Raw genomic sequence first — 27,160 nt, 5'->3', positions numbered from 1 at the left:
ATACTATGGAAACCAGAAACAGCAAAGCAAAGAAAGCAGTATTCACAAGCAGGTTTTATAAGGGACTTCAGAATCTGCTCTGAACTTGTTGAATAATCTGTTCAGTATTCCAGAATCTCCCTGCTGGAAGCAGGGTCCTCATTATAACCACAAGAGTGCTAATAAAGGTTAGCCTCTGAACTAGGGATTAGAAGGCTCTTTCTTTTTGGAAACTGCAAACTAGTAACTTTGATGATCTTCTTGAAAAGAAAGACAAAGCACACTCCAAGAACAATGTTTCCACTAACTAGGAAGGTACAGAAAACATAAGAAAATGATATGCCTAAGTACTTAGAAAGGAAGTATAAATTATCTTAATATACTGAAAAAATTGAAATAATAAAATTTATTAACCAGTTAAAGAACTCTCCATAAAAAAAGAAGCATTGGCCTAACATGATAGTTATAAAATATAATAGAAAAATTGATTTAAAAAATTCACTTGACTTTTCAACCCCAACTATAAATTTTAAGGTACGGATTATTTTTTAAGCATTTTAGTGGACATTTATAATATCCTATACCAAAGAAAACACTGTAAGTGTTCTTAATCAATGGTTCTCTCTCTTTCATGTAAAATTCTCCTTTTCTCTGTTACTAAAGCAAAATTTCATTCTGTTAAAGAAGACTACTGCATATTTACGATAGATAAGGACAACAATGTAGAAAAGATAATAAATACTTTTCAACCTTGAAAAGAGTGTAAACCTAGATGTTTCTATGAGCTAGCAAAACCCCCTATATATATATATATTTCTATATAGATAGTTATTTCTTTCTATCTATCTATCTATCTATCTATCTATCTATCTATCTATCTATCTATCTATCTTTCCCAGAGAATGACCTCCAGGATATTATTTGTGTGTCCTTCCAAACCATGAGTTTCTCCTTCAAACTGCTACTCAGAAATAAAGCTTCATTCAAGGTTAGCTGGCTCCTATTATCCTATGTTCCTTAAATATTTGCATGTATGTCTACACAGAGCATTTCCCCTTATGTTTGACACCTTTCTTATAGATGTCCTACCTATTTCTCCTATTCACTTTAACTTTGCTTTTCTGTAATTTCTATATTTTCATTAAGCAAGTCCTCAACATTTGTACTAGACAAATGGTTTGGAAATTAATCATTCCTTAAATATATCAACATGCATAGATCGGTCAAATGGAATCATTATATTAAGATCATTTCCACCACTGGAAAGGTTTAAAGTTACATGGATGATCATTTATTATCTATTTTTGTTTATTCTTGTTATGACTATGGGGAAATTTGAAATTATCCCAGTAGTTCTAATGGATTTGGAATTAAAACTGAGGATGCTGGGTAAATAACTCATGTGACCAAAAAGAGTGACTTCACTAGATAGATGATGATATTTTTCAGTTTGTTAAAAGCAATGCTCAATAAATGATTACTGGATGAATAAATATAGTCAAGATATACTGCGGGTAGTCTTTTAGGTAAGTTTTAGGACCATGAATTCAGCTACACACGATCACTTTAAATTTGTAACTTCATAGGACCTAATGAAAATTTGATCAAAACTTGACAAATAAATGTAAATATACCAGCATTTTGAAACACATTTAAGGTATGTATGGTTGTTTCATTTTAATTTTCCATATAAAATTATTTTGAAGAGTAGGAAGAAAAACATAAGAAGTAAACAATAGGATTTGGTAATGAAGCATTAACTAGACAGAAGGCCAGAGGTGGGTATTTAAAAAGTCCTTGGGAAACCCTTATGTGCATTATCCTGTCCTGTCATAAATCACGCTACTATGGGAAAAGACATACAATGACACTTAAAGAACATAGAATTAATATTCGATTAAGGTCAACATAGCTATTTTAAATAATAAAGGTAATTCCCTCTAAGAACGCCAAACACAATGAGTTCAAATGCTATTCAAAAGAAAATAAACTGTTAGGTCTTCAAGCGGACCTTATATTATGACCACTTTATCGTTGATAAGAAGCCTGAATTTATTTGGGTTTATAATGGAACAGAGCAAAGACTTTTGACGAGGAGCCAAAAATCTCTCTAAAGGGAAAGAACAAAGCTAATGAAACTTACCAAATAGATGTAGACCGGAATGACCTGTCAAGTTCTATACCTAGGGAATATATCCCTCTCTCCAACATCTTAGTTTAAAAGAGACAGTTTATACACTGCATTTGAATGTACTATGGGAAGCTAAAAGGAATGATTTTTTATTAATACACTTTCAAACAGCATTGGATATCATGAAAAGTTTTAATAACCTGCTTCCAATTATAAATTAAAATTCATGCCAATTAAATATCCAGATCATAATTTATAGAATATTGTAATTTTCACATTTCAGTCAGACACATGAGACTATGGGGGGAAAAAAATAAACCAGCACTGCCCAGGGCATAATTATCTATAAAGAAACTTCTATATGCTCTTTGACAGCAAGTTTTAGATCCCAATCTCAAAGATACAAGCTCTCGTCAGCAGCAGGATGTCATTTGGAAATGTCCCACCAAGTTGACTGGAATTTATTTTTTAAATGAAGTTTATCCAGAAAGTCTTTTTTGAATAAAACAAAGTGAGTTTTTAAAAGATTTTCAGGTTTGAATGCTTCCAATCCGGAAAGTGTGCCTAGAGAGAATGTGAGCTAGTCAAGGTATGTGTGTGTGTCTTAATGCTCCTTATCCAGCTTTAGTAACGGTTGGAAAACTCCAAGTCCCAGAGCACCCAACAGAAACCACTCAGAAGCATGGTCTGCTGGGAAGACTGAAAGATAGAGAGCATACTGTCTCATATGTTGCTTGATTTATATCAGTATATTTTCATTCAAACAAAACTAACAGCTGCTGTGTACTTTTGTTTACATGCTATATGTCAAATCTTATTGTCCCTAAGGTTCTTACGAGAAAAGATTTAGCAGCCGTTTTCTTAAATACCAGTGCCTACCCAAATTTGGGTTTTTCCTTCACTGAACAAAATGACAAGCACACGATTGCTACCCTTAGAGCAATCTTTCACAGCTGCTTTGGTTTTGCAGTGATCCTATTAAACTGACGGCATATTGCCTGTGGGGTCTACAGTGTTATAATACTTCTGTAAGAGACATTGATTTCCGTGATAGGATCAAACAGAACAGGGCCACATTGGGGAGGATTTCATAGGTCACATTGTTTTTACCTGAGTAAAATATAATTTATACAGTGTGACCTTTACAGAACACCTGGTTATTTTAATTGCTGATATGTGGGTGAATGTTGACATTGGGGCTTAGGAAGTATGAAATCCTAGGAATTCTCTGTTGTGAAAATACAGCCTGAGTCATGTCTTTTCCTAAACTGAACGAAGTAGCTGTGCATTAAATATGCTGGCACATCTTCTGCTTGAGCAAGTGGACCAAAATGGTGTGAATTGTTAATGCCTTGCTGCTTTGGTTCACGGCTTGTGATTGATCATTTGTAACTATATCTACTCCTTGTTCCATGAAATCAAGTATGGAGTAATGGGTTCATCAGATTTTGGGGTTAAATTGAGAGTGAAGAGGTACTGTGTGTGGAAATAAGAGTTGCCATGTTCGGGGCTGGCCTTGTAACAGCATGGAATCTAAAGGCGATATTCAAAACCACTTCACTCATCATACGCTTACTGATTCTGAATAGGGCCCATTTGCAGGGGACATTTGGTAGTTTTCCAATACGCTTTATGCCTCTTTCTACTTCCACCACCATGCACATCTTTTTTCATCCCCCCCGTAGCACATTGGTAGGACAGGTCAGCATACGCAATTCATTTATTTAAATAATTTGATTTATACAAGCAGAAATGAACTAGGATTCTATTGTCTCAGTCTTGCCTTTCCCCTCAAGGAAACTAATAGTGTGTGTGTGTGTCTTTGAAAATACATGTATTTTGTGAACTCAATTTTGGGGGCATTTAAAATATTTGATATGTAGTAATAATGTAAAATAACTTAATGGAATTGGTATATGTTCAGCCTTAAGGTTGCTTAAAGGAATGTTCAGAATTAATGATATCTAATCTGTTTTTGTGTGTCTACAGTCTATGCCAAGGCATAATAATTGAATATGTATGATTGAATGTTGGACTTTAAAGCTCTTTAAAATTTAGAGTATTATCTTAAATTTAGTTTTGGAAAAGTACAATGTATGAAACTTAACAAATACAACCAACAAAAATTAGAAGTAAAGGCCTTTAGAAATGTCATTATATAATTGCTTGCTATAATAAATGACACTTTTTTACATTATTATTTTTTTGTTATTATTATTTAGAAAATCTTAACCGAAATTGTATTAACTGAGGAACAAATTAACTTTTGACCCAGTAGGAAAAGATGCAATAAAAAAACTTTGTATAACAAGAATGAAAGCAAATATATACAGTATTTACACATGCAAGTTACAGTCAAAAGTAAGTTAACTGTAAAATGTCTCAAAATTCTACTGCTATATTATAAAGTCACAATTAATACAAACCTAAAAAGTATAGTCAGATCTCTTTCTTTCTGTCTCTCTCTCTCTTTTTTTTTGGTCTCAAAAGCAGGAACCATGATAATATCTGACACATACACACATAATTCAGAGAAACCTAGGAGTCAGGTAATATGGGTAAAGCTGTTTTGGTGTCCTTGGATGCAAAAATTAAGTAAACAGATTACTTATATTTAAATACTTTATTTAGAATATAAAACATATATATCATAAAAATTATACATTAAATGTAATAAACTAAAAAGTCTTAATAATTTCAGCGATTCCAATAGAGGGTTCCTCTTTGACATTTATTTCTCCATGTTTGTATCACAAAAGTAAAATCATCTTTAATTAGCATTTTTCACATTTTTGTCTATGATTTTACCTTTCTTCTAAAAACTTATAGGAGGAAGAAAACCAATCTCTGCTAAATCGTGTTATTTTACAGGGAGAGCTTTGTAAAAAATATTGTTTTTTAACAGGTAGTAATAACAATTAGGTTATTTGTTTTCCTTGCAATTATGCTTATTTTAATGTTTTTTATAATGAACTTCTAGGACAATAGAAAAGTCATTAAAATCAGAGTAAAATTTTTGGTATTAGAGTTCAAAGACTGAGAAACAAGAGATATAAAAACTGGAAGCTAGAAAGACAAATGCAAGGAGAAGAGGAAAAGAGTGAGGACTTCGTTTAAAAAAAAAAATCCTGGAGGAAGCTCAGCCCAACCAAACCTAGAAGTGATGATCATGTCTTTATGAATATAAAAGAGAGTGTATGTTTTAAAGACTTCAAAAGGGACTTTCTAACATATTAAAGAGTCTATGAGCAGATTAGACTGTTCTGTGAATGTTCATATCACACAAATCCGCACTCACATATTTAATAAAAGATGACAGTTACCCAATTTTAATAGAGCCTCTAAATGCCACTACAAAAAAAAAAAAAAAGCTTTTTAAATCAAGCCTTAACAAATGTCTTAATATTGTCTATTGTCTATAGACCAAAGAGTAGAAATATAACTCAGTGATTACTTAGCATTTTCTGTTTCGGTCTAAGCAACAAGGGTACCTCAGATCGCTGAGAGACATTGAGGGCCACGTCCTAGGGGGCCTGAAATCAAGGCAAGGTCACAGGGAGCACACTCCCAGGGAAGGTCTGAAGACTTCTCAGCAGCATCTCTCCTACACAGAAGTGCTCTTAGCTGGCTGCCTTTGTACCTACCAGTTCATCCTGGACAGATTTAAGGGCTGATTAATAACCACAAGCACGTGGTATCCTTCTTCAGCAAGACACGTAAGTTTTTACATTTCATAAAATCTGAGAAATAAAGGTATATGGGAAAGGGACCCAAGAATTGAAGGGAGGCAGATACACTTAAAGAAGATATTTATCCATAAGTTTGATATTATTCCCTGAAAAGTTCTAGAACAGATTATAAAATGAATGGTTTGTGAAGTCTTAGAAAAATAAATAGCAGTCACTGGGACCCAACATGGGGTAATTTACATATTAAAGGAATATTTAATGAGCATAGAGGGAGACTCTTGGGAAAATTCCCTACATGAGTCTTGAGATCCCCAATACCCGCATATACCTATTATTTCTTCCAGTGGGAAGCAGGTCCGAATAGACGTGGCTAACATCTATTGTCCTCAAGCAAGGTATTACTAAATCTGCATGCCTCTTCCTGGATAAATGGATGTATCTGCCACAAAGCGGGAGAACATCGAGGGTTTGCAAACCTCCTGGTTAAGTCACATAGAATTTATGATTGTTTGCTTTTAAATGTTCCAATTTAGAAAAGATAGAGAAATATGCCACTCTATAACCAAAACAGGGCAAGAGAAAGTTATGACTAGATGCAGCTCTGAAGAAAGCAATAAAGGAATCTGAATGAATGAACACACACACACACACACACACACACACACACAGTTGTCCCTTATGGGACTACACTGCAGGGCCTAGGCTATACGCACTTATGAGTTACCCACCCTTAGCCAAGAAAGTAATGCCATTTCCAGGGCCCAACCTATCTGGACCATTACCTAATCCCACATTTAGCAGAGCAGGAGCAGTATTAGAAATACAAGAATATTACCCCGCATTTTTAGGGTATAAAAGGAGAGGGAAGTGTTTTGATTAAACTCTTTCCCACTGTTCTGAATGTTCCACTTAACATCAAAAGGAATCTAAGTACAATGTTTCCCAGAGAAGGGCAGCATCCCTAACTTTTATACTGTTTTATAATATCTCCTGTATTTATTTGGATACTGTTAATCTCTGGATGACAGATTAAGTATCTGAAAGACCTTGGCAGGCTAAACTACTAAATAAAAACCTTATAATTAGAAATTTAGCAGGAATTGACATATAAAGTTCTATTATCATATCTAAATAATCAGCAGTACAAGCACAGGATAGGGAAGACATAGTAGCTTAAAAGCAAGCTATGAGCAAAAACTGGGAAACTTTGGTTGACTTTAAGACTAATATAGGTCAATGATCTCAAGTGTTTAATATAAATAATAATGCAATTGTAGATTATATGATGACCTGAAAAAAGAAAGAGGAGGTGGGATAGGCTGCTTTACTGGTCATTGATCAACTTGGAAAATTATGCACCTTTGTGGGGAGGTCCCACAAAGAGGAATACCAAAAAAAAACTACATAGTACAGAAAAGAGGGAACATTTTGCTGAGGATCCAGAGAAGTAGCTGGAGAGACTAGATATATTTAACCTGAAAAAGATTTAAATCATACATATTTAAATATTTGAAAGACAGTCCTAGACTCAGAATTAATTTGTATTCTCTAACTCCTGAAGACAAAGTGGAGACAAATGGTAAATATTTAAAAGAACAGATTTCAGATAGCTATATTTTAAAATAAAAAGAAGTTAGAGCTGTTAGAAATCAAACAAGTCATTACTAGTAAAACAAGTCATTACTAGATGAACACTTGTTGGGATGATGTTGGTGATGACCAAAGACCCTTCTGACTTTGCGATCGAAGATAAATCAATTAACACCGTTATTCTGAAGTAGACACCAAAAAAGAGTCATTAACATTTGTTTCTACACTGCCCTATGCATCGAATAAAGGACAATTTTTAAGCTTTTAAACTTTTTCGGAACATACTGCTTCCTCTAAGTGGTTGGAGAATCATTAAGTGACATCAGCAAGTCAGTAAGAATACCAACAAAAAGTAATTAATAGTGGGCAATTCACTGCAAATTTAATTCATCAAAGAACTTTTTGAGTTTTAATTCATGCATTCATTAAAAAATATTTTTCATCACTATGTTTCAGACACTTAATAAAGATTATGCTTATTTTTCAATATTAATCTTTTGAGGGTCCATTTTATGCCCACTTCCATGGTAGATACTAGATTTCCAAAGGGTTTTTCTTTTTAAGAATAAAAATAAAATCTCCTTTTAGTTAAAGAGAAAAGCCTTATAACAAAACAGATACTACATAAACAAATGTATGACATGTGGTAAAGATATGTGGTATCAAAAAAGCTATGAAAAGGAAGTATTAGTAACAAAAAATAAAGTGGGATTTAAGTACTATTTAAAACTTGCACGCTCACACCTGTGTGATGCTTTGTGAGTCAGAGTCAGCGCAGCTAAGGCAGCCTGAATTCCTGACCTACAAAAATTGTGAAATAATACACTTGTTGCCTTACTTAAGTTGCTAAGTTTTGGGGTAATTCATTGCACAGCAGTTGATGACAAACACAGATTTTGGATAGCAGGTGGTACAGTGTATTCCATTATTATTCAAAATATTTGCTGCCTTTCCCTGAAGGAAAACTATACAACGCTTCCCCCCTTATCCATGTCAGGCTTAGCCATGTATGTGACTTGCAGTGGCCTTCCCTGTGGTAGGGTTATTCAGCCCTTATAAGGAGATGGTGTGTGACTTGCTTTGACATAAACTAGAGCAGGTACAGTCATCCCACGGTGACATGTAAAATGAGTGAAAAGAGGCCTCTGTATGCGCCACTGCAAGTTTTTGTGCTATTTGTTACTATAACATAACATATATCCTGACTGATGCAGGTTGCTGAGCTTTAACTAGATAGAGAAGAATAACTATCTACCCTAAAGAGTGGGCATAAAATTTTATAAGCAAAGGCAAGGAGGCTGGACACTGTGATGTATGTGCTGCACTATAATATCCGAAAGCTTCTGTTAGTTGAGAGGAATGTTCAGCTCATAAGTCATGCACTGTCTAAGACACTGAAGGGGCTGATCTGGCCAAAACAGGAGGTGCATGGGGCGAAGGTGTGACTTGAGGGTGGTTAAATGGAATGAGTAGGGCAAGGCCATATCATAAAGATGCCTAAATGCCAGGATACAGAGTAAGTAGATCATCTAGATGTGTAAAGTTTTAAGCAAAAATTAATAATAATAATAATAATAATAATAAAATACAGCATATACCAAGAAGCTTACCCATTAGCAACATAAAGGATTGCAGGAATAGAATTTAGCTGTCTAGTGAATAGATATAATGTAATAATATTTATTAATATAAACAGCTAACTGTATTTGATATCTGTTGCCACAATAATACTACATAACAAACAACCTCAAAACTCAGTGGCATAAAACAATAGCATTTCTTTAGTTCACAAGTTTGCAAATCAGCTGGCTAGTTCTGCTGGACTTGGCAGAGCTTGCTCACATGTTTTAGCGTCAACTGGCTATCAGCTGATCTAGAAGCACCTTGGCAGGAAACATAGGTGAATTGGTTCTGCTCCTCATCTTTTTAAGAAAAATATTATCGAGGTGAAATTTGTATAACACAAAACCAACCATTTTAAAGTGAACAACCCAGTAGCATTCAAAATGAACAACCACCACCTCTATCTAGTTCCAAAAAGAATTCCATCATTCCAAAGTAAGATCCCTTATACATTAAGCAATATCTCCCCATTCCCCTATCCTCCCTGGTCCTGGCAAACACTAATCTACACTGTTTCTGTATGAATCTATTTTAGATATTTCACATAAAGGAAATTATACATCACACTTTATTTCTAGCTCCCTCCACTTAGCATAATGTTTTCAAGGTTCATTGAAGCATTATCAGTACTTCATTCCTTTTCATGGCTGAATAATATCCCATTGTATGTATAAACCACATGTGTTTCTATAGTCATCCTTTCACAGACATTTGGTTTCTAGCTGTTGGCTATTATCTGTAAAGCTGCCATAAATATGTATGTACATGTGCTTGCTTGATTATCTGTTTTCAATTCTTTCAGAGTATATTCCAAGGAGTGGAATTATAGGGCCATGTGTTTATCAATGGTTGTCTGTTTATCTTCTGGAAGAACCACCAAATTGTTTTCCAAAGTGGCCGAACCATGTTGCATTTCCACAAGCAATATGCACGTAATTTTAGAGAGCAAATGACACAAAAAGATTGAGACTTATGAGGGGCCTTGACTAGGTGATTTCACGCTTTGGTGATGCTTTAATATGCAAGGACTTTGTGAGTTTTTTGTTTGTTTACTTTTTAACCTTGGCTGTGTCAAGCAGCTGATATTTGGTCAAGCAGATAAATTTAGTTTTCTACTTGTATTTTTACCAAAGGGCTTATACATGTAAAATCGGGAGGTTAGACAGAAAATTTTAAACAGGCAAGGGCTATATAGAATTTTAAGTGTGATGGGTCATAGCAACTGAATGCAGGAGGGGTTGTTTTCCAATAGCCTTGGCCTCCAGAAAAGGCCAGCCAGGGAGGAGCGGATGATGGCTTTAGGGTACTGATGAGGACTGTAAAAGCCCTAGCACTCCTAGCTGGTCACGCTTGCCTTCCTGAGACGGCTGCTACAGCTTATTCTTAAACCATTCAGTGAACTTCACTTGTTACTGAAGGTAAGTATGAGATTGAGATTAGATCATTTTTTGGAAGGTGGAACAACATTTGTTGCTTTTCTGTGTTTTATAGCCAAACCTGCAGGCCAGGACTTGAAAGTATGAGGTCTGTCTATAAAGTATCCAGCCATGTAATGTGAAAAATGGAGACATTTATTGAAGACGATACAAAAACCATTGTACATAGGATAATGATGCCTCAGTCTCCTTCAAAGTTATCACCTTCTTGAGGAAATCTGGCTCATTGGTAGCAGTTTGAATCAAGCCATTGGCAACTGCAACACAATGTTCCTTCTGCTCTGGTAGCAGAAGCCGCAGAACAAATTTTGCTACAACACATTTCATGCCAAGATCCTGCATCAAAATATGAGACGCACTAGTGTTTGAAACCCCCAGATCAGTTTCTAGTGCTCGCACTGTCAGTGGCCGATCTTTGTTGATCACAGCCTGTACATGGTCAACATTCTCAAGTGTTCTGCTTGTTGCAGGCCTTCCAGAATGTGGATCACTTTCAACAGATTCTCAACCATCTTTGGAGCACTTGTGCCACACTTTTATTTGTGCTGCACTCATACATCATCCCTGAAAGCCTTCTGAATTATCCAAATAGTTATGCAGAGGAATGTTCAAGCTTAATGCAAAGTTTGATGCAGATTTGTTGTTGCTCTTCTTGCTCAGTCATTTTGAATGTGATAGATACACAGTACACATGCACACTCAATGGTGTCTACCGCCCCTACTGACATTAACAGTGAAATCGTCACTGTTCATGCAAGCGCATTCCAGTCCGTTCTCCTTGGCTGCCAGGTTACACTGATGTCGCGCAAACCGTTCTCATTATGTTAATAATGGCTGGACTTTTTCTGGACAGGCCATATAATGGCAGCTGAATTCTGCGTGTACTGCAGTGAAGTTCTATCTTTAAATTATCAATACCAGGCCAGATAGGCAGCCCTGAATCCCCTGTCTCAAGTTCCAATCTTCATTATGTTATTTAAAACTGTATTCTAGGCCAGAAAGAACTTGCGGATGAGCTAACCTCAGATTCATGTAGCCTGTCCACAAACTTTTAAAGTAGCCTCAACCAACCCAAGTTGGCTCTAAATTTGTCACATAAATGTTGCTCATGGTTCTAAATTTCAGAAACCCAAACTTGAGCTTCACCCACAAAAAGGTGGTACACTTATTATAAGAAGAACACTCTATCTTCTTCAGTTAAGTTAGAGAAACAACTTGATGAAAGTATTACAAATCTAGGAATAAGATTTTCTACAATAATCAAGAAGAAAGTAAAGTGTTTTTAAAATAACTTCAATCCTACAGACATGTAGATATAGAGAACAAACTGATGGTTGCCAGAGGAGATGTGGGTGAAAACAGTGAAGGGGAATAAGAGGTACAAACTTCTAGTTACAAAATTCATAATCCATGAGGATAATGTACAGCATAGGGAAAAGACTCAACAGTATTGTAAGAACTTGGTATGGTGACGGTGATTGCCAGAGTTATTGTACTGATTACTCCGTTAAGTACATAAATGTTGAATAACTGTCATACACCTAAAACTCACATAACACTGTATGTCAACTATAATTTTTAAAATGTTTAAAATAAAATAAAATATGCCTCATTCTTATGATGAGAATACAGGAAAACAAATAAAAGGAAGGCTTATTTAGCTGGAGGAGAAGAGATTGTCTTGGAATAAAGATAACATCTGATCTTGGCATACACACTTGACAGATATGAAAAAGATAAACTGAGATCCTGAAGACCTGGTATGAGGGCAGGAGATATATCCAAATCTAACTATTCTTAAAGAGGTTAATACAAAAAAAGAAAATATTTTAATTCTTATAAAATCAGAAAACAGTAATTGGGGCTCGGTGAAACCTGACAGGAATAAAAATATCTTTGAGAACAAATTCAGAACAACCCCCCAGAGAAACCAGAATTCCAAACACTGTAAAGAGGATGTTATGTTACAGATAAATTAAGTAAGAGAAATTGAAAAACCTCTTTTGAGGATGGGACAATTGTACAAAGTATGCATAAAATGAGAACAAATTGGAGGAGGGCTACTAGGAAGATTAGCATAAAATACTAAATAAAAAGTCTTTAGTGAACTCCAAAAATGTATGGGCCTAAGATTTTTAAAAAGGCAATGGCAAGATGGATTATATTACAGGGATCAGGCAGAACAATAATAGATCAAAGAGTCCAGATCTAAATTAGATGTTAGATGGTGGGAAAATACATCCTGGGTATGATTATTTAACTGAGGGAGGTGAAAATGGATAAGACTGGTTTGAACAAAGGATGCTATTGACAAAGTTGGAACTTATTGACTTTATATCTCTCACTATGAGAGACACTGTGACAAAAATATCTACAGAAATATGTTAGAAAAACACAAGTGTGGAATAGAAAGCAAAGGGAAAGAAAAAAAAAAACTCCACTGCAGCAGCCCAAGCCTGTTAGCGAAGGAAATTTTTCTAAAAGGAAGAGGAGTACAGTAGAGGCAAATCCTAAATGCTGCAGAAAACAAGGACCGAAGCATTGATTCAACCATGCCTTCAGGAGGAAATGGCAGTAGTATTGGTCCTCACTGGGCACCTAAGAAAATGAACCACAACAACATGAACAGGTAAAATTCAACTCAGAAATTCACCAAAAGCTATTCTCTGGTTGAAGCTGACGTGCAGATGAGGGGAAAGCTGAGCCTGTGAAGTATGTTTCTTAAGCTTAAACAATTCTATAACCACAGGCAGTTGTTACAGCAGTCACTATGACCCCGGATTGAAAGCAGCGCCCCTGAAACAAGGTGGACTCTCTGCCACAAGAAATGGCCCACCCTCAGGTCAACCTGGGGTCCAGCAACACGGAACGCAGAGGGAAAAGGACACTAAATTGTTGAGAATACTTCACAAAGGGAAAAACCAGTACCTCAAACAAGTCTTTATGACTGGGTCTGCCACCAATGTAAACTTCCAAAGTTGCCAGAAAGCAACACTCTCAATGTCCTCTTTAAAAGTAATAACAGTAATATGAGCCACAGTAATCACAATGCTATAAAATGCTCACCAAGTGTCAGGCACTTGTTTTAAGGATTTCACATATAATTCACTTAATCCTTAAAACAACCTATTAAGATAAGTACTATGATCTCTAATTTACAGAGCAGAAAACTCACTCTCAGAGAAACTAAATAATCTGTCAATAAGTGGCATAACTGGAATTTGAAGTCCGGCTCCAAAATCAGAGCTCTTAACCAACACTTTATTCAGCCTCTTAGAGAGAGGAGACAGTGTGCACTGGTCAATTTTTCCCTCAAGATATTGTAAGTACATAATACCATAATTAATGCCTTGATGGGAGAGTGCCTCCCAAATGAGTTATGTCACAGGTCAGAGGCCTTGCTCAACAGCATAAATCAACTAGCATCTTGAAAAGACTGACATAGTGTTTTCTCTTCTTTCCCTCCGCTCCCTGAGTCTCTGCTATGGTCTTTGTCGACAGTCCCACAGGCCTGGATTGTGTCAAACATAGGGTCTTAACATCACTCTGCTAGGAATGGCCACATAGAAACTGAGGATTGTTGGCTCCTGTTCTGAAGGCCCTGGGTGTCGGGGGCTAACGTTGTGGTCATGTTTTGGTTCAGCCGGAAGGAGGGCACATGATGAAGTTGGTGTAGACCCAACTCCGATTCCGAGGTCCTGAGGGAGGACACCCACAGCAGGAGCCCAGACGGTCGCTCCTGGAGAAATTCCAGCTCCAACCAGGCATCCAGAAGCCATCTGGCGGACACTGGTAAGGATACAAATTAGACAGGACTTGAACTTCTTTGAATTGGAGGAGTTTGAACTTTAACTGGATTTTAACTTACAAAGGTAAGATTATTTGATTTTGGAATTTACTTCCATGTAGACTTTAAATCTTTCTATTTTAATTTTTGGAGAATTTTTATACTTTTAATTTCTTCATGAAAAAAGTTGATAATGGGCAAGAGTTACCATTCAAATTCAGGGTATCTCTATGTTATTTAAATTTTTTGATTGAAACATGCTAATTCTTTCATTTGATCTCATTTCAGAATTTCTGAAGAACTTGTCAGAGAATATATAGCTATTTTGGGCACTGTTGCTGGGCATAATTTGAGGTGGCAAATGGAATAGAAAATGAACATTCAGTGTTTAATAGCATGACCTTGGAACCAATTTAATTAATGTACTATTCTAACCTAGTATCTTCTGGGGTAAATTTCATATTACCCACCATGATCTGGAAGGATCCACAAAGGGGCAGGGTTTGGTTATTATAATAGCAACTTTATCAAGTCCCTGAGAGACTTAAAATCTTTTTCCTCAAGTGTGAGAATGACTCTTCTGGTTCACCATATGTAATAATTAAGCCAAAGAAGTTATGGGAACAAAAAGTTGGGCAATGTCCAGGTAATGAGAGTGTTACCATAAAACAACATCAAAATCTGACGTTATATATGTGTTCTGCCACTGTTAATATGCTTCAATAAAACCAAAAAGCTCCTATTTGATGGTAAATAGGGGAATGATGTCAATACAATATGGAAGTTTGGTGGTGAATTTGTGCATTTTCTTGGCAAAGGAGGCCGACAGTAGGAGTAGGATTCTATCCTTTAGCAGGAAAGAAAAAAAGATGTTAGTATGGCTGCTGTTCTGTGGTTCCCTTCCCAGAAAAGTACACTCCTGGCCTTGCATGTCTCTGTGGGAGTCTCACTTCTCTGTGACTTAAAGAAAGGATCTCTAGCCCATTGCTCAGTGGGGTGAATGCAGTCTAGAAACCAAAAGGCTGCTGGTTCAGTTCCCCGTCAGGGCACATACTTGGGTTGTCAGCCAGGTCCCCAGGCTGGAAGCAATAGATCAATGTTTCTCTCTTTCTTCCTCCGTTCCCCTTTATCTAAAAATTAAAGTTTTTTTAAAAATAAAATAAAATAATGTCCCACGGGCTCAAACCTCCAAGTAGATTTCCATCTGCAATGTCTCACACTCAAGTTTTGTTTTTGTGAAGCTTCAGTACCCTCTGAAGCAGCACTCTGAGCTGCCTACTCAGGCTGTTTATATTATCTTCTAAGTTAATAATTACTACTTTTAGTTCGTATCCTGGTTTTAAAGGTGCATAGATTTTGAATGGTCTTCCTCAACTCTATTGTTCCCATAACTCTATTATTTTGGTGGGAGTGACTGTGCAGAATGCATATTTCATGCATATATTATGTCCCAGCAGAAATGTTAAACTAGCATATTGGCCATATATAGAAATATAGCATCGTTACACGATGGGTAGTTTTCTTCTATAGAAAGATTAGATCTACACAGGACCCACAACCAAAGAACCTTTCCACATGTAACAAAATACATTACTTTGTTAAAAGCTTCTATTTAGAAATCTAAAGCCACAAGCAACTTTCACATCCTATGGGTTTGTAAAGGTTTGACTTGATATACTGAAAGTGGTTTAATGTCATATCATATGTGCTGATTTCTCAAAGCATATGAGGAAAATTTAAAAGTATACCTAATTCCAAAAAAGAAGGAAGAGATAGAAGCCATTCTTCTGTGTGTATCTGTTACTTTAGTCATTGGTACAAAAACACTTGTAATCTATGCTTAAAAATAAAAAGTAATTGATATGATCTTAACATTAAACATCATTAAATGACTTTTTCTGATCCAAAACAGAGCAAATGAGCAAAAACAAAAACAAAGAAAGAAACAAACCTTATACATCAAATCAGAATATTAACATTTATTTATTTAAACTAAGAAATAACTTTCAGGCCTGGATGGTGTGGCTCAGCGTATTGAGTGTCAGCCTGCGAACAGAAAGGTGGCCAGTTGGATTCCCAGTCAGGGCACATGGCTTAGTTGTGGCCCGGTTCCCCAGTTGGGGTTGAGCAAGAGGCAATCTATCGATGTATCTCTCTCACATGGATGTTTCTCTCCCTCGATTTCTCCCTCCTTCCTTCCCCCTCTCTCTAAAAGTAAATTAATAAAATCTTCCAAGAAAGAGAAAGAGGTAACCTTCACATAACACTTGATCTTTTCTAAGCGGAAGTTCCAAAAACCATCAAACATAAACGTTTGGGGAACTCAATCATTTGATACGCAAATTACACTAACAAACAAAAAAGAAATGCAAAAACCTAAGGTTAAGTGAGTAGGGTTCTACGGGCTGGAAGTTCCTCCAACAGTATTAGCTTCTTTGTATATTAAGTCCAGTGAATTTGTTATGCTTCCAAAAGTTAGTGGTTTCACAGGCTAATTTCAGCAGCATAAGCTTCTATAAGTATGCAAAAATGCAGGGCAAGGTGTGCATGAAAATGTGATAATAGCACACTTCTGGGACACATGAAGCACGAATCAGGAATCCGAATGACTCTGGCATCCATGAAGTATCACACCTCAGAGTCAGAGATACTCATTTGTTAAGTACTTTTTTATACCACTTTTGGGAGGGGGAGAAATCAAATTTCTACATAGAAATCTTTCATCTTAACCAGAGTTCCTTATAGTTTCAATTCTAGCAATTACCTCAAATCTAAAATTTTAAATGAGCTAGAAATAATTCAAAGCTAGACAGGATCTTTACAAAATAAGTTATTTATTTTATTAATGCAAGTTCAAGAGTGATTATAAAATATTGTTACTGAGGGAGGGGATAAAAATGCAAAAAATGAGAAATCCAGTTTAATAATGATAACCTCCCCACCCCTTAAAAAAAATTAAGAAAGGATTCCCTGAGTTACATATGTGTTACATGCAAATAACTATCTAATGCTTCTAGATAATGGGTAAGTGTCTATAAGTGCTTTGAAATCTTCAGATGAAAACTCCTAATTAAAAATAATTATCATATCTAATATGAATATTGAAAATGAGCAAGAAAAATAGATTTATTTTCTATATACACACATATATAATCCTTAGAAAATAAATTTAAGTTATGAAAAATAAGTATCAAAATATCACAGTGATCACTCACTAGTATTATATAAGGATGATAAAGCCAGGAAGGTTTGCTTTTATAGAGTACAAGAAAGGACGTTAGAAGTAAAGGGGAGTGCCCAGTGTAGCCATACTGTAAAATCACTTTCCGCCATTTTGCGGTGAGAGTGTGCCACTTTGTCTTCTGGCCCTCTTCTGGCACACGGAATTAAGGGGTCAATGATATGACAGGCTCATAACACTAGCACACTCAATGGTGCTATTAGTAGCACTATTAAGATAATAGTAATTACTACTTTAGTAATAAAAAGTAGATTTTTAAAAAGTAAAGTAATAGTAGTAGTTACTATTAATAATAATTTCATATAAGCACAAATGCAGAATTCATGGTATTTTTGCTTTCAGAGACTAGCAAATCAGTGCCTTTAAGAAATAAAAACGATCTCATATTTTGATAAAAACATTCAATAAAATTGTTTTAAAGCACGTATCAAAACTTCTGAAAAACCTCTAGAAGTGAACCCAAACATTTTTTTAAAGAACTCTCTGAGAATACAATAGCATAATTTCTCATTTTTCTTTAGAAAACGTATACCAAAGAAATTATTAAATTATGAAAATTTATCAATTACTTTTGTTTATTAAGTTACAATTTACTGAGGTTAAAATGCCCATCTATTTTGTAAAAATCTAAGCTTGCTCTGTGCTGTAGAGTGAATGCTTGTGTTCCCCTGCCGCCCAATTCATATGTTAAAACCTAATCTCCAATGAAACGGTATTTGGAGGTGATTAGGTCATGAAGGTGGAGTCCTCCCCGAATGAGATTAGTGTCCTACAAGAAACCCCAGAAATCACCTTGCCCCTTTCGCCACATAAAGTCCCAGTGAGAAGAGTCAGCAGACAGACCCTCAACAGACACTGAACCTACCAGGTACCTTGATCTTGGCACCAGCCTCCATAACTGTGAGAAAGAGATGTTTGTTGTTTAAGCCACTCAGTCTACAGTATGTTTATTATAGTAGCCCAAATGGACTAAAACATGATGAAATAAAAGATTCCCAAAATTCTAATGCCCCTTCATGACTTCCCATTTATAAGAAAAATGTATTATTATTCATTTTAAATTAAGCTGTTTTATTATGTCTGTTTTCCTTTTAAATGAATAAGTAAAAACAAAATTACATAAATACATTTCATAATATTGCCATCTAGTTTACAAAATCTTTGCCACTTACCTTTTGAAATATCTTTAATTTTTCTGCCATACAAATCAAAAAGATATCTGGCTGGTGAAGTTAGGTTCATTCTCATTGTGCAAGTGTCTAAAACCTACACAGGAAAAATAAAAACCTCTATAAATAACTTAGTAAGCTCTGGTTAAGTTAAATATACCTTTAGAGTTCTTTCTACACTACGTGGCTATTAACAAATTATAAAGTGAAATTTAATGATTTATAAAATGTTTCTAATATATGAGATAAAAAAGCAGTTAAAATTGTTAGATGCCAACTATATTTTATTTATTTTTTAAAATATTTTGTTTATTTATTTTTAGACAGAGGGGAAGGGAGGGGGAAAGGGGGAGAGAAACATCAATGTGTGGTTGCCTCTTGTGTGCCCCCTACCAGGGAGGGATCTAGCCTGCAACCTACGCATGTGCCCTGACAGGGAATCAAACCGGTGACTCTTTGGTTCTCAGGCCAGCGCTCAATCCACTGAGCCACACCAGCCAGGACCCAAGTATATTTTAAAATATACAAATATTAATAAAAAAGAGAAAGATGATACAACAAGTATTAGAAAGTGGTTATATGTTATTTAATAAATGGTAGAAATCTTGGGGATTTTTATATTATTCTTGCTATTTTCCATATTTTCCATTTATTTTATAATAAGACAATATTACTTTTGCAATTGGGTTTTAAGGTACTCTCTTTAGCTTAAATTCCTTCCAAATTCCTAATGAATTATACATATTATCTGATCACTGTTCACCTTCATAATTTGTGTTGTTCAGGTACTAAAAATAAATGGAGTTAATAAGCCATATTTCAATGTTTTCCATGAGCTTGGGTCTCAAGAACTTTACTTTTATTAGTTTCTAATATGCTAAAGCTCTTTTCTTAATATTTTAATGACTCCACCTATTCTTGATATAGCCCTTGTAAAGGTGTCACAATCACTTTCCCAACCTCAGGGAAGGCTTAAGCATCAGCTGGAGAGAAAGTTTTATTCACACAGTGAGTTAAATTAAAGTAACAGGGAGGGTGGAAAGTATTAGGTAACTTAGGGTAAGTTTTATTAGGATTTTTGAAGTGACTCCCAGAACATGAACTCAACCTTATTCATTTAAAAGTAGATAATATATTCCAAATCCAAATTGAAAGTAGTTTGTCTTCCATTTTTATTGTTCATTGCTATAATATACTATCGCTTTTGCATGACCAAGAACTACTGAAGGACAATGTTCCTTGTATGATTACATGGTAAAAAGAACACCTTCCCACTGCTGATACTGCTCGCTGTTTCTGCCCACTTTAATTCCTACTTTACAAATTGAAGCCTGTAACCCCAGTCATAGTCTAACCAACTCATTTTCTTTGTGACAATGGACGTATCCAAACAATTTAATGTGTATGTTGAGGCAAAGCTGTACTTTCTTTCAGTTTGGAGAACTATTTTTAAATATTGTGACTGATCTGGTTTGTCTAGTTCCTGCACCGAGGGCTATGTCACATTTAAAAGGCAAATATTTAACTGACGGATTTAATTGAATGAATTTGCCTTTTTTGGACTATATCAGATGTTCTCAGGCTCTACTCTAACCCTACACATGACCAATAACATTCCCACATGCCACATAATCCCACAGGAACTCACCAAATCGTGTGTTCCTTGCAGACTAGCTGCAATCTAGCACTTTGGGCAATTCCTCAGAAACTATGTATTGCTGCTGTTTTTCTCAAAATCAGGAAGGAGTATCTATTTGTGATTAAGAATGAACTTGTAGGAATAATCTGGCACCCTTTAATTTATGACAGAAATTTTCCCAATATCAATACTCTACCTTGTTAAATAGCAACATACTTGCAACGCACTTCACATATGACTTGTGCACGCTGTCACGTGGAGCAAACCCACTGACCTCCAATCTGCCCACTGGGAGTGTGTCAATGCAGGAGTTCACTTCCTGACCACTGCCATGTGTCCTCACAAGGCAGACACGATGCTCCCTAACTTGGAAGAGCTCCAGTGGTATCACTGACCCTACCCCTTGGCTGGGATTAGTCCTTGCTACTCAACCAAGGTATTAACCCTGATGACTCTCTAAAGGTTGAAAATTGGTCTTCCTGCCTTCCCTCCCGCTCTCCTGGGCCAATTTCCTTAGTGATTGCTACATGTGAGTTCACACAGGACTCCTATCCCATGGACTAAAGCACTTACTGAAGATGTTTGAAAAGCAATACGCAAAATATACAAGAGAAGGTAACAGGAGAATTAACTGGAGTTCTGTCTGTGACTTGAGACAGAACGAAGAGTGGAACATATTAACTGACATTGGCATAGGATCCACCCTTATTGCTTTTTTAAATACTTCAAGTAATTACTAAATCACACAGTTGGTCTCTGACTAGCAAAATTCTCCTGTTCTCAGGCTCTGTTCTTTCTTTCATGTGACTTTGTGCCCAAAGCTTATCCCTTCACCACTACCTACGACCACCCTCATTGACAGAAATACTTAGGGTAGATAATTCAGTATAGATTCTTCCTTAGCCAATCATCTCTGAAAACTATTAAGGATCTACAGTTGTTCCCACGGATCCTAAAAAATGTGGCTTCTTCCTTAGCTTCCCCACATTCTTGGTCTTTCCATTCTTTGTGTTTAGTTTTCAATCTCTTAATTTTACAAATCTCTTATTTAAAAGTGCAACAAAGCCTCTTTATAAAATTCATCATCCCTAATTACTAGTGAAGGTTTGAATACCTAAATATTCTCTATAGTTATAATTTACTAATTAAACTACGTAAAATATGAGCTACTTGATTGCCCCATTTACTTCAATTAAAATCTCAATGGTTTTAAAACTTATTTCAAATATTGCTACTTTTGGGCCTTAAATCAGTCACGTAAAAATCACTTCTCTTTTCACAATGCAAAAACACCAGTAAAAATGTTTGTACAAGCCAAGTTTAAAGAGTTAAATGAGTTTTAAAATGAGCATTAGAAAATCAGTAGAAATTAATAATGCATCAGCAACACTGTCATTCTCTCCTACTTTCAGAGCATAAGATCTTACAGGGCTTAAGCAATGCCAACCTTCAGCAGCCATTCTCTCTGGGTAAATCACCAGTGGTATGAATTAGTATCAACATAAATTTCTGCCAAAGCCCTGAAATGAGCCTCTACTTGCAAGGTCGTTCTTCTATTTCGCAATTGAAAAACATTTAATGGTGCCATCTTGCTGTAATATTCAGGTTAATTAAAAACCATTTCCACTAACTTGTAACTGTTAAACTTGTTAAAATATTACTTTTACAAATTCATATTATGTTAATTTCTTATAGTTTAGGTTGTAGAGAACCCTTCCGATACTGAAATTTAAAATCATCATGCTGTAGAGCCAGGCCCTTCTTGACAAGCACCTGGGAAGAGATTCTCAACAAACTCTTTTTAGTTTAACTTATTTGATCCCAGTTTTAGGAGTCACCTCCACCCCTGGGTACATCTGGTGCCGCCTGCAGTTCCTGGACTGGCCACCATGGAGGCGGTGTCATTACACAATCTACAACCGATTGGTGTGGTTTGTCACGCCCCCGTCCAAGTGAGAGAGTCTGCCTAGATCAGCCTCACTGGAAGCCAAGTGAACCACATCAACAAGCCATCAGATTCAACAATGTCGTCCTCCTCAAAGACAGAGAACCTAGATATCTTTTAACATGTTTTTATGAATCAATGCTCTATATGCCCTCTTCAGCAGGGGTCTGGAAACTACACACCATGGGCTAATTCTGGCCACAGTCTTTTTCTATATGGCCTGTGAGCTAAAAATCATTTGTATATTTTCTTCATTGTTAAGAAATAATAAAAAGAAACATAATATTTTGTCTAGGTGTGTGAAATTCAAATTTCAGAGCCCATGAATAAAGTTTTCTCGGGAAACAACCACACTGTACATTTACGTATTTTCTATGCCTGTTTTCATGCTACAGCAACAGAGCTGAGTAGGTACTAGAGACCCTATGGTCCATAAAGCCAAAAATATTTACCGTCTCTAGCCCTTTATAGAAAGTTTGCGTACTCCTGGTCCACTGTATCATCATTCACATAAAGTTCTATATTTTCTTATCCTTTGTACAATAGCCTCAACCCCTTTGCCTAGGTTTAAAACCTTTTAATTGTGTACTCTGAAAATACTTCCCCTGACTGACAAAATTGACTAGATACTCAACCTCTTTTAAAAGAAACCAGGCTTTCTCCTGAGTTCACTACTAATTTCCCCCAAGAGCCCTCTCAAGTGGTGTGATTTCATACTCTCATATCATACAATCTCAAGTTTGGAAAGTGGTGTTACTTATAATACTATTTCAAGATCATTTTTCCTCAACCCTCGTACTGAACAAACAGAACAAACCATCTAACCAACCCTGTCTCCCTGGGGATCCTAATGTTTAAGTGCACCTCTTCCCTCACTCTAGTCACTCACTCATGGATCACTTTTGCCACAGAAATCCTAACTTGGGGTGACTCTTACTATCTACTCTCTGTGCACATGCCAAGAAGCCTGGCGCTCCTGGAGAAAGTCACACAAATGAACACATCAGCATTACTATTTTTCATTGTTACCAACCTCCGCACTACTTCAATACATCCCAGTCACTTATATTTCATTTATTAAGGTCCTTATTAAAACTATTAAGGATCTATGGTTGTTCCCACGGACAAGTCTCTCTTCTGCTCACCATAACGAATATTTCAAACCATCTTTGCTCTGCTTGTCCCCTGACCCAGACACCCCTCCCCTATTTCTATCTTTATATTAGGCAGATGGCATGATCTCCTACATCAAAGAGAACGTTGTAGCCTCATCTTCAAGCCACCAAAGCTACAAACCTCCCTACTTCTACAACCATCCTCTCTTTTTTCCCCTCTAGTTATATTACAGGAGTCCCTGCTCCTATCTGAGGCCAATATTCCACCTCTGCTTTTGATTACATTTACTCTTAGCTTTTAAAGCAGTATATATTGTCCATCATTTGTTTTTACCTCATAGGTATTATATATTTAACTATGTTTCTCAACTAGGATTTTTCCCCACCGGCACTTAAACATGATCAAGTCTTCCCTATATTAAATGTTACATCCTCCGATACCCCACATCTCCCTCTGGCTACTCCTCCCCTTCACAACTAAGTCTCTTAAAAGATTTGAGCATGCTATTTCGATCCATTTCCTTCCTTCCCATTCATCCTCAGGCCACTCCAGTCTGGTTTACAGCATCATTTTACGGAAATAACTCTCACAAAAATTACCAAAGACTACCATGTTGATGGATCCAAAGGACATTTTCATAATTCTCATTTTTTTTATCTTTGAATAACATTTAAGCACTTCCTCTTTCTTTTAACCCTCTTTTCTCTTAAATTCTGAAATATGATAATCCACTAATTTTTCTCCTGGTTTTCTGTCTTCCTCAGAGGCCCATTCACTTGAGTTCTTCAAAATCAGTCCTAGCCCTCTTCCTTCCTGCCTCACTCTAAATTCCTTCATAAGGCAATCTAATAAATCCCCGATGTTTTATCTTCATCTACATACTTACAACTTTCCGATCGATATGTCTACCCCTCAGCTCTCCTCTGAGCTCCAGACTATATAATACCTATTCAGTATCTCCACTTAAAGAGATCAAAGATCCCTAAAAATCAACATGCCCTAGACTAAATCCCTGAATCCCTGCTCTTCCCCTTAAAGCCCGGTCTTCTTCTCTTGAATCTGAGGGAAAGGGACCTCCATCCATCCCAAAGTGCAATCCAGAAGCTTAAAAGTTATCCTTAATGTTCTTAACAACCTCAGTGTTCCTCACCGCTTGTATCCAAGTTATTATCAGGGCCTGTTGATTTCTCTTCTGAAAAAATCTTAGAAATGCATCCACTTTCTCCATTTCTATTACCACGCCCTCGTCCAAGCTATTGTCATCTGTCACCAGGACTCTGGCAGCAGTTCACTAATGTCTCTCTGCATCAACCTCACCCAACCAATTTGTTCTTTACTGAGCACCAAAGTGATCTATGCAAAAACATAAATCTGGTTTATGCACTCCTTCTGCTCCTAACTAAAACCCTTTACACTTTACACTGCTCTTTGCAGGTGAAAAAGGCAAAAATCTCTAACCTGTCCTATAAGGCCACTCTCTCCCTCATATACTCACCTTTCAAGTCATGGAATTTATCCAGCTTATTCTGGTCACGGCGTATTTTCATATGCTGAGCACTCTGCTTGAAAAGGTTACCATCCTCAGTATCTGTCATATGTACCCAGACAAATCCTGCTTATCAATTCTCAGAAGACTTTCCTGTGCCACCTACTCCACATTCAATGATGTGACTATTTTACAAACGTCTTTTCCCACCACTAGACTAAGTACTCCCTGTGAACATGGAGAGGACCATGGCTGATTCCACCCACCACTCTATCCAGGTGCTTGGCAGACATAAGTAGTCATAGAAATACTGTGAATTCATTAATCTGTGAATTATATTCATAATACTGTGAGCAAAACTTAACACAAATTATGTCTAATTTACATTCATTGCATCATAAATTTTATATTGTTAAGAGTCCAATGAACTTAGCAAATAAAATTTCAGACCAATTTTATAAAATTATGCTATAACTAAAGTATTTGTAATTCTAGAAAAAAAATTTTTTCAAATAAAATTAATTCTTTTTAGTACCAGAGCACTGACTCTGTAACTGTCCTTAGGAAATAAAATTTAAAAACCTCTTCACATTTACACCAATTTTCTTGGTTTCCTTCCCAAAACCCATCCTTTACCTCATCCTTGCTCTCTTGAGTCTGTTCAGGGGTTCACCCTTGCCCCTTTTGACTCAAGGAAGACTACAATCTTCATGACTGATCCAAGTTAATTATGGTGGGCCCATGTCCCTTGTCAGTTTGGGGGTGGACACATAATCTAGTTGCAGCCAATGAGGTATGAGAAAGGGCTTCTTAAAAAGGCTTCCTCAGTCACATGGAAGAGATGATTCGTTTCTGCTTCTGAACAAAGTTGTACTTGGCTATATAGTAGCTATCCTGTGACCAATGTATGAAAGAGCACAAAGAACAAAACATTATAGAGAACGTAACTAGAATCCTGTCAGACTATGTGTGGAGCTGCCCTATCTTGGGATTTCTTGCTTTTTTTTTTTTTTCTTTTTATTTAAGTCTGTTTAAATCAGGATTTTTTTTTTTTGTTATTTGCAGATAAAGTCATCTTAACCAATAGAAAAAAAAATTTGGCTCAGATTCCTCAAACAAGAAAAATTGCTTTAGCTAACTTAATAAGTATTTGTATAGAAAATGTAACTATTCACTGTATAAAACCAAGAAGGAAAACATTTAATTAAGAACTTACAGAAGAATTTTTGAAGAAATTTAGCAAGCTAAAAACTGTGAAAATGGATAATTATGAAATTAGCTCACTGGATTACTAAAGATATTTCACCACTGGTAATTAATTATATTTGTCCAGTATAAGCTAACTACAATTTATCATGAATATTTTGAGAAAGGGAATCTGTTTTTATAGACTATTTTTTTTCTAACTAAAAGACTGTCAACTGCATTATGAATTTTCAAAGAATTAAAATGTAATAAAGTGTACTTGGCATAACTCTTGGCTAATAGCAACATTTTAAAATGACTTACAATAAGAATTATGGTCACCATTGTAACCTGAAGATGCCAGGAGATTGGGCTGAATTTATACCCATCTTATTAAATAGTTTAAAGGTACTTTTCTGAATAAATCCTGGAGATAAATCTACCAGCCTGTTATTTATCTTATTCTCATAAAAGTAGATGATAGAATGTACACCAAATTGAGTTACTTCCTCTTACTAGTAATGAACATGACTAAGATTTATAAAAGCAATTATTTCTTGTGAATTTGGAGTGCAGATGTTCTAGCATTTTATTATTAAAATGTGAATGAGCCCTGGCTGGTGTGGCTCAGCAGACTGAGTGACAGCCTGCCAGTTCCCAGTGAGAGTAGATGCCTGGGTTGTGGTCCAGGTCCTTGGTGGTCACGTGCAAGAGGCAACCAACCAATCGATGTTTCTCTCTCACACATCACTGTTTCTCTCCCTCTCTTTCTCCTTCTCTTCCCCTCTCTCTAAAAATATATAAATAAAATCTTTTTTAAAAATGTGTGTGAGAAGTAGATAACCAGAGGAGATTTTCTAAATAACCTATCAGTACACACTCCTTGGATATTTTATCCTTAACTTATCCCTTCTTAAGAATAATCAATAGCTCTGACTGGTGTGGCTCAGTGGGTTGGGCATCTTCCCACAAACCAAAAGGTTGCTGTTTCAATCCCTGCCCAGGGCGCATGCCTGGGTTGCAGGCCAGGTCCTGGGCTGAGGGAAAGCAAGAGGCCACTGATCTATATTTCTCTTGCAAACTGATGTTTCTCTCCCTCTCTTTCTCCCTCCCTTCCCTTCTCTCTAAAAATAAATAAAACCTT

The 27,160-nt window shown here is 36.2% G+C and overlaps 1 protein-coding gene across 1 annotated transcript in view; it reads right to left on the bottom strand.

The window, feature by feature from the left end:
• Window positions 1–27,160, bottom strand: part of DCDC1 (doublecortin domain containing 1) — a 349,931-nt gene that overhangs the window by 283,604 nt on the left and 39,167 nt on the right. Inside the window, exon 6 of the mRNA XM_054585968.1 lies at window positions 18,649–18,742. Coding sequence (XP_054441943.1) covers window positions 18,649–18,742 — 94 coding nt within the window. The remainder of the gene's footprint in view (window positions 1–18,648; window positions 18,743–27,160) is intronic.

Source organism: Pteronotus mesoamericanus, unplaced genomic scaffold (genome assembly GCF_021234165.1).
Source record: "Pteronotus mesoamericanus isolate MK-2021 breed Mesoamerican mustached bat unplaced genomic scaffold, CSHL_Meso_final contig_90, whole genome shotgun sequence".
NCBI classification, from domain to species: domain Eukaryota; kingdom Metazoa; phylum Chordata; class Mammalia; order Chiroptera; family Mormoopidae; genus Pteronotus; species Pteronotus mesoamericanus.
The sequence above is the reverse complement of the archived record's forward strand: the minus strand, read 5'-3'. Positions and strand labels throughout refer to the sequence as shown.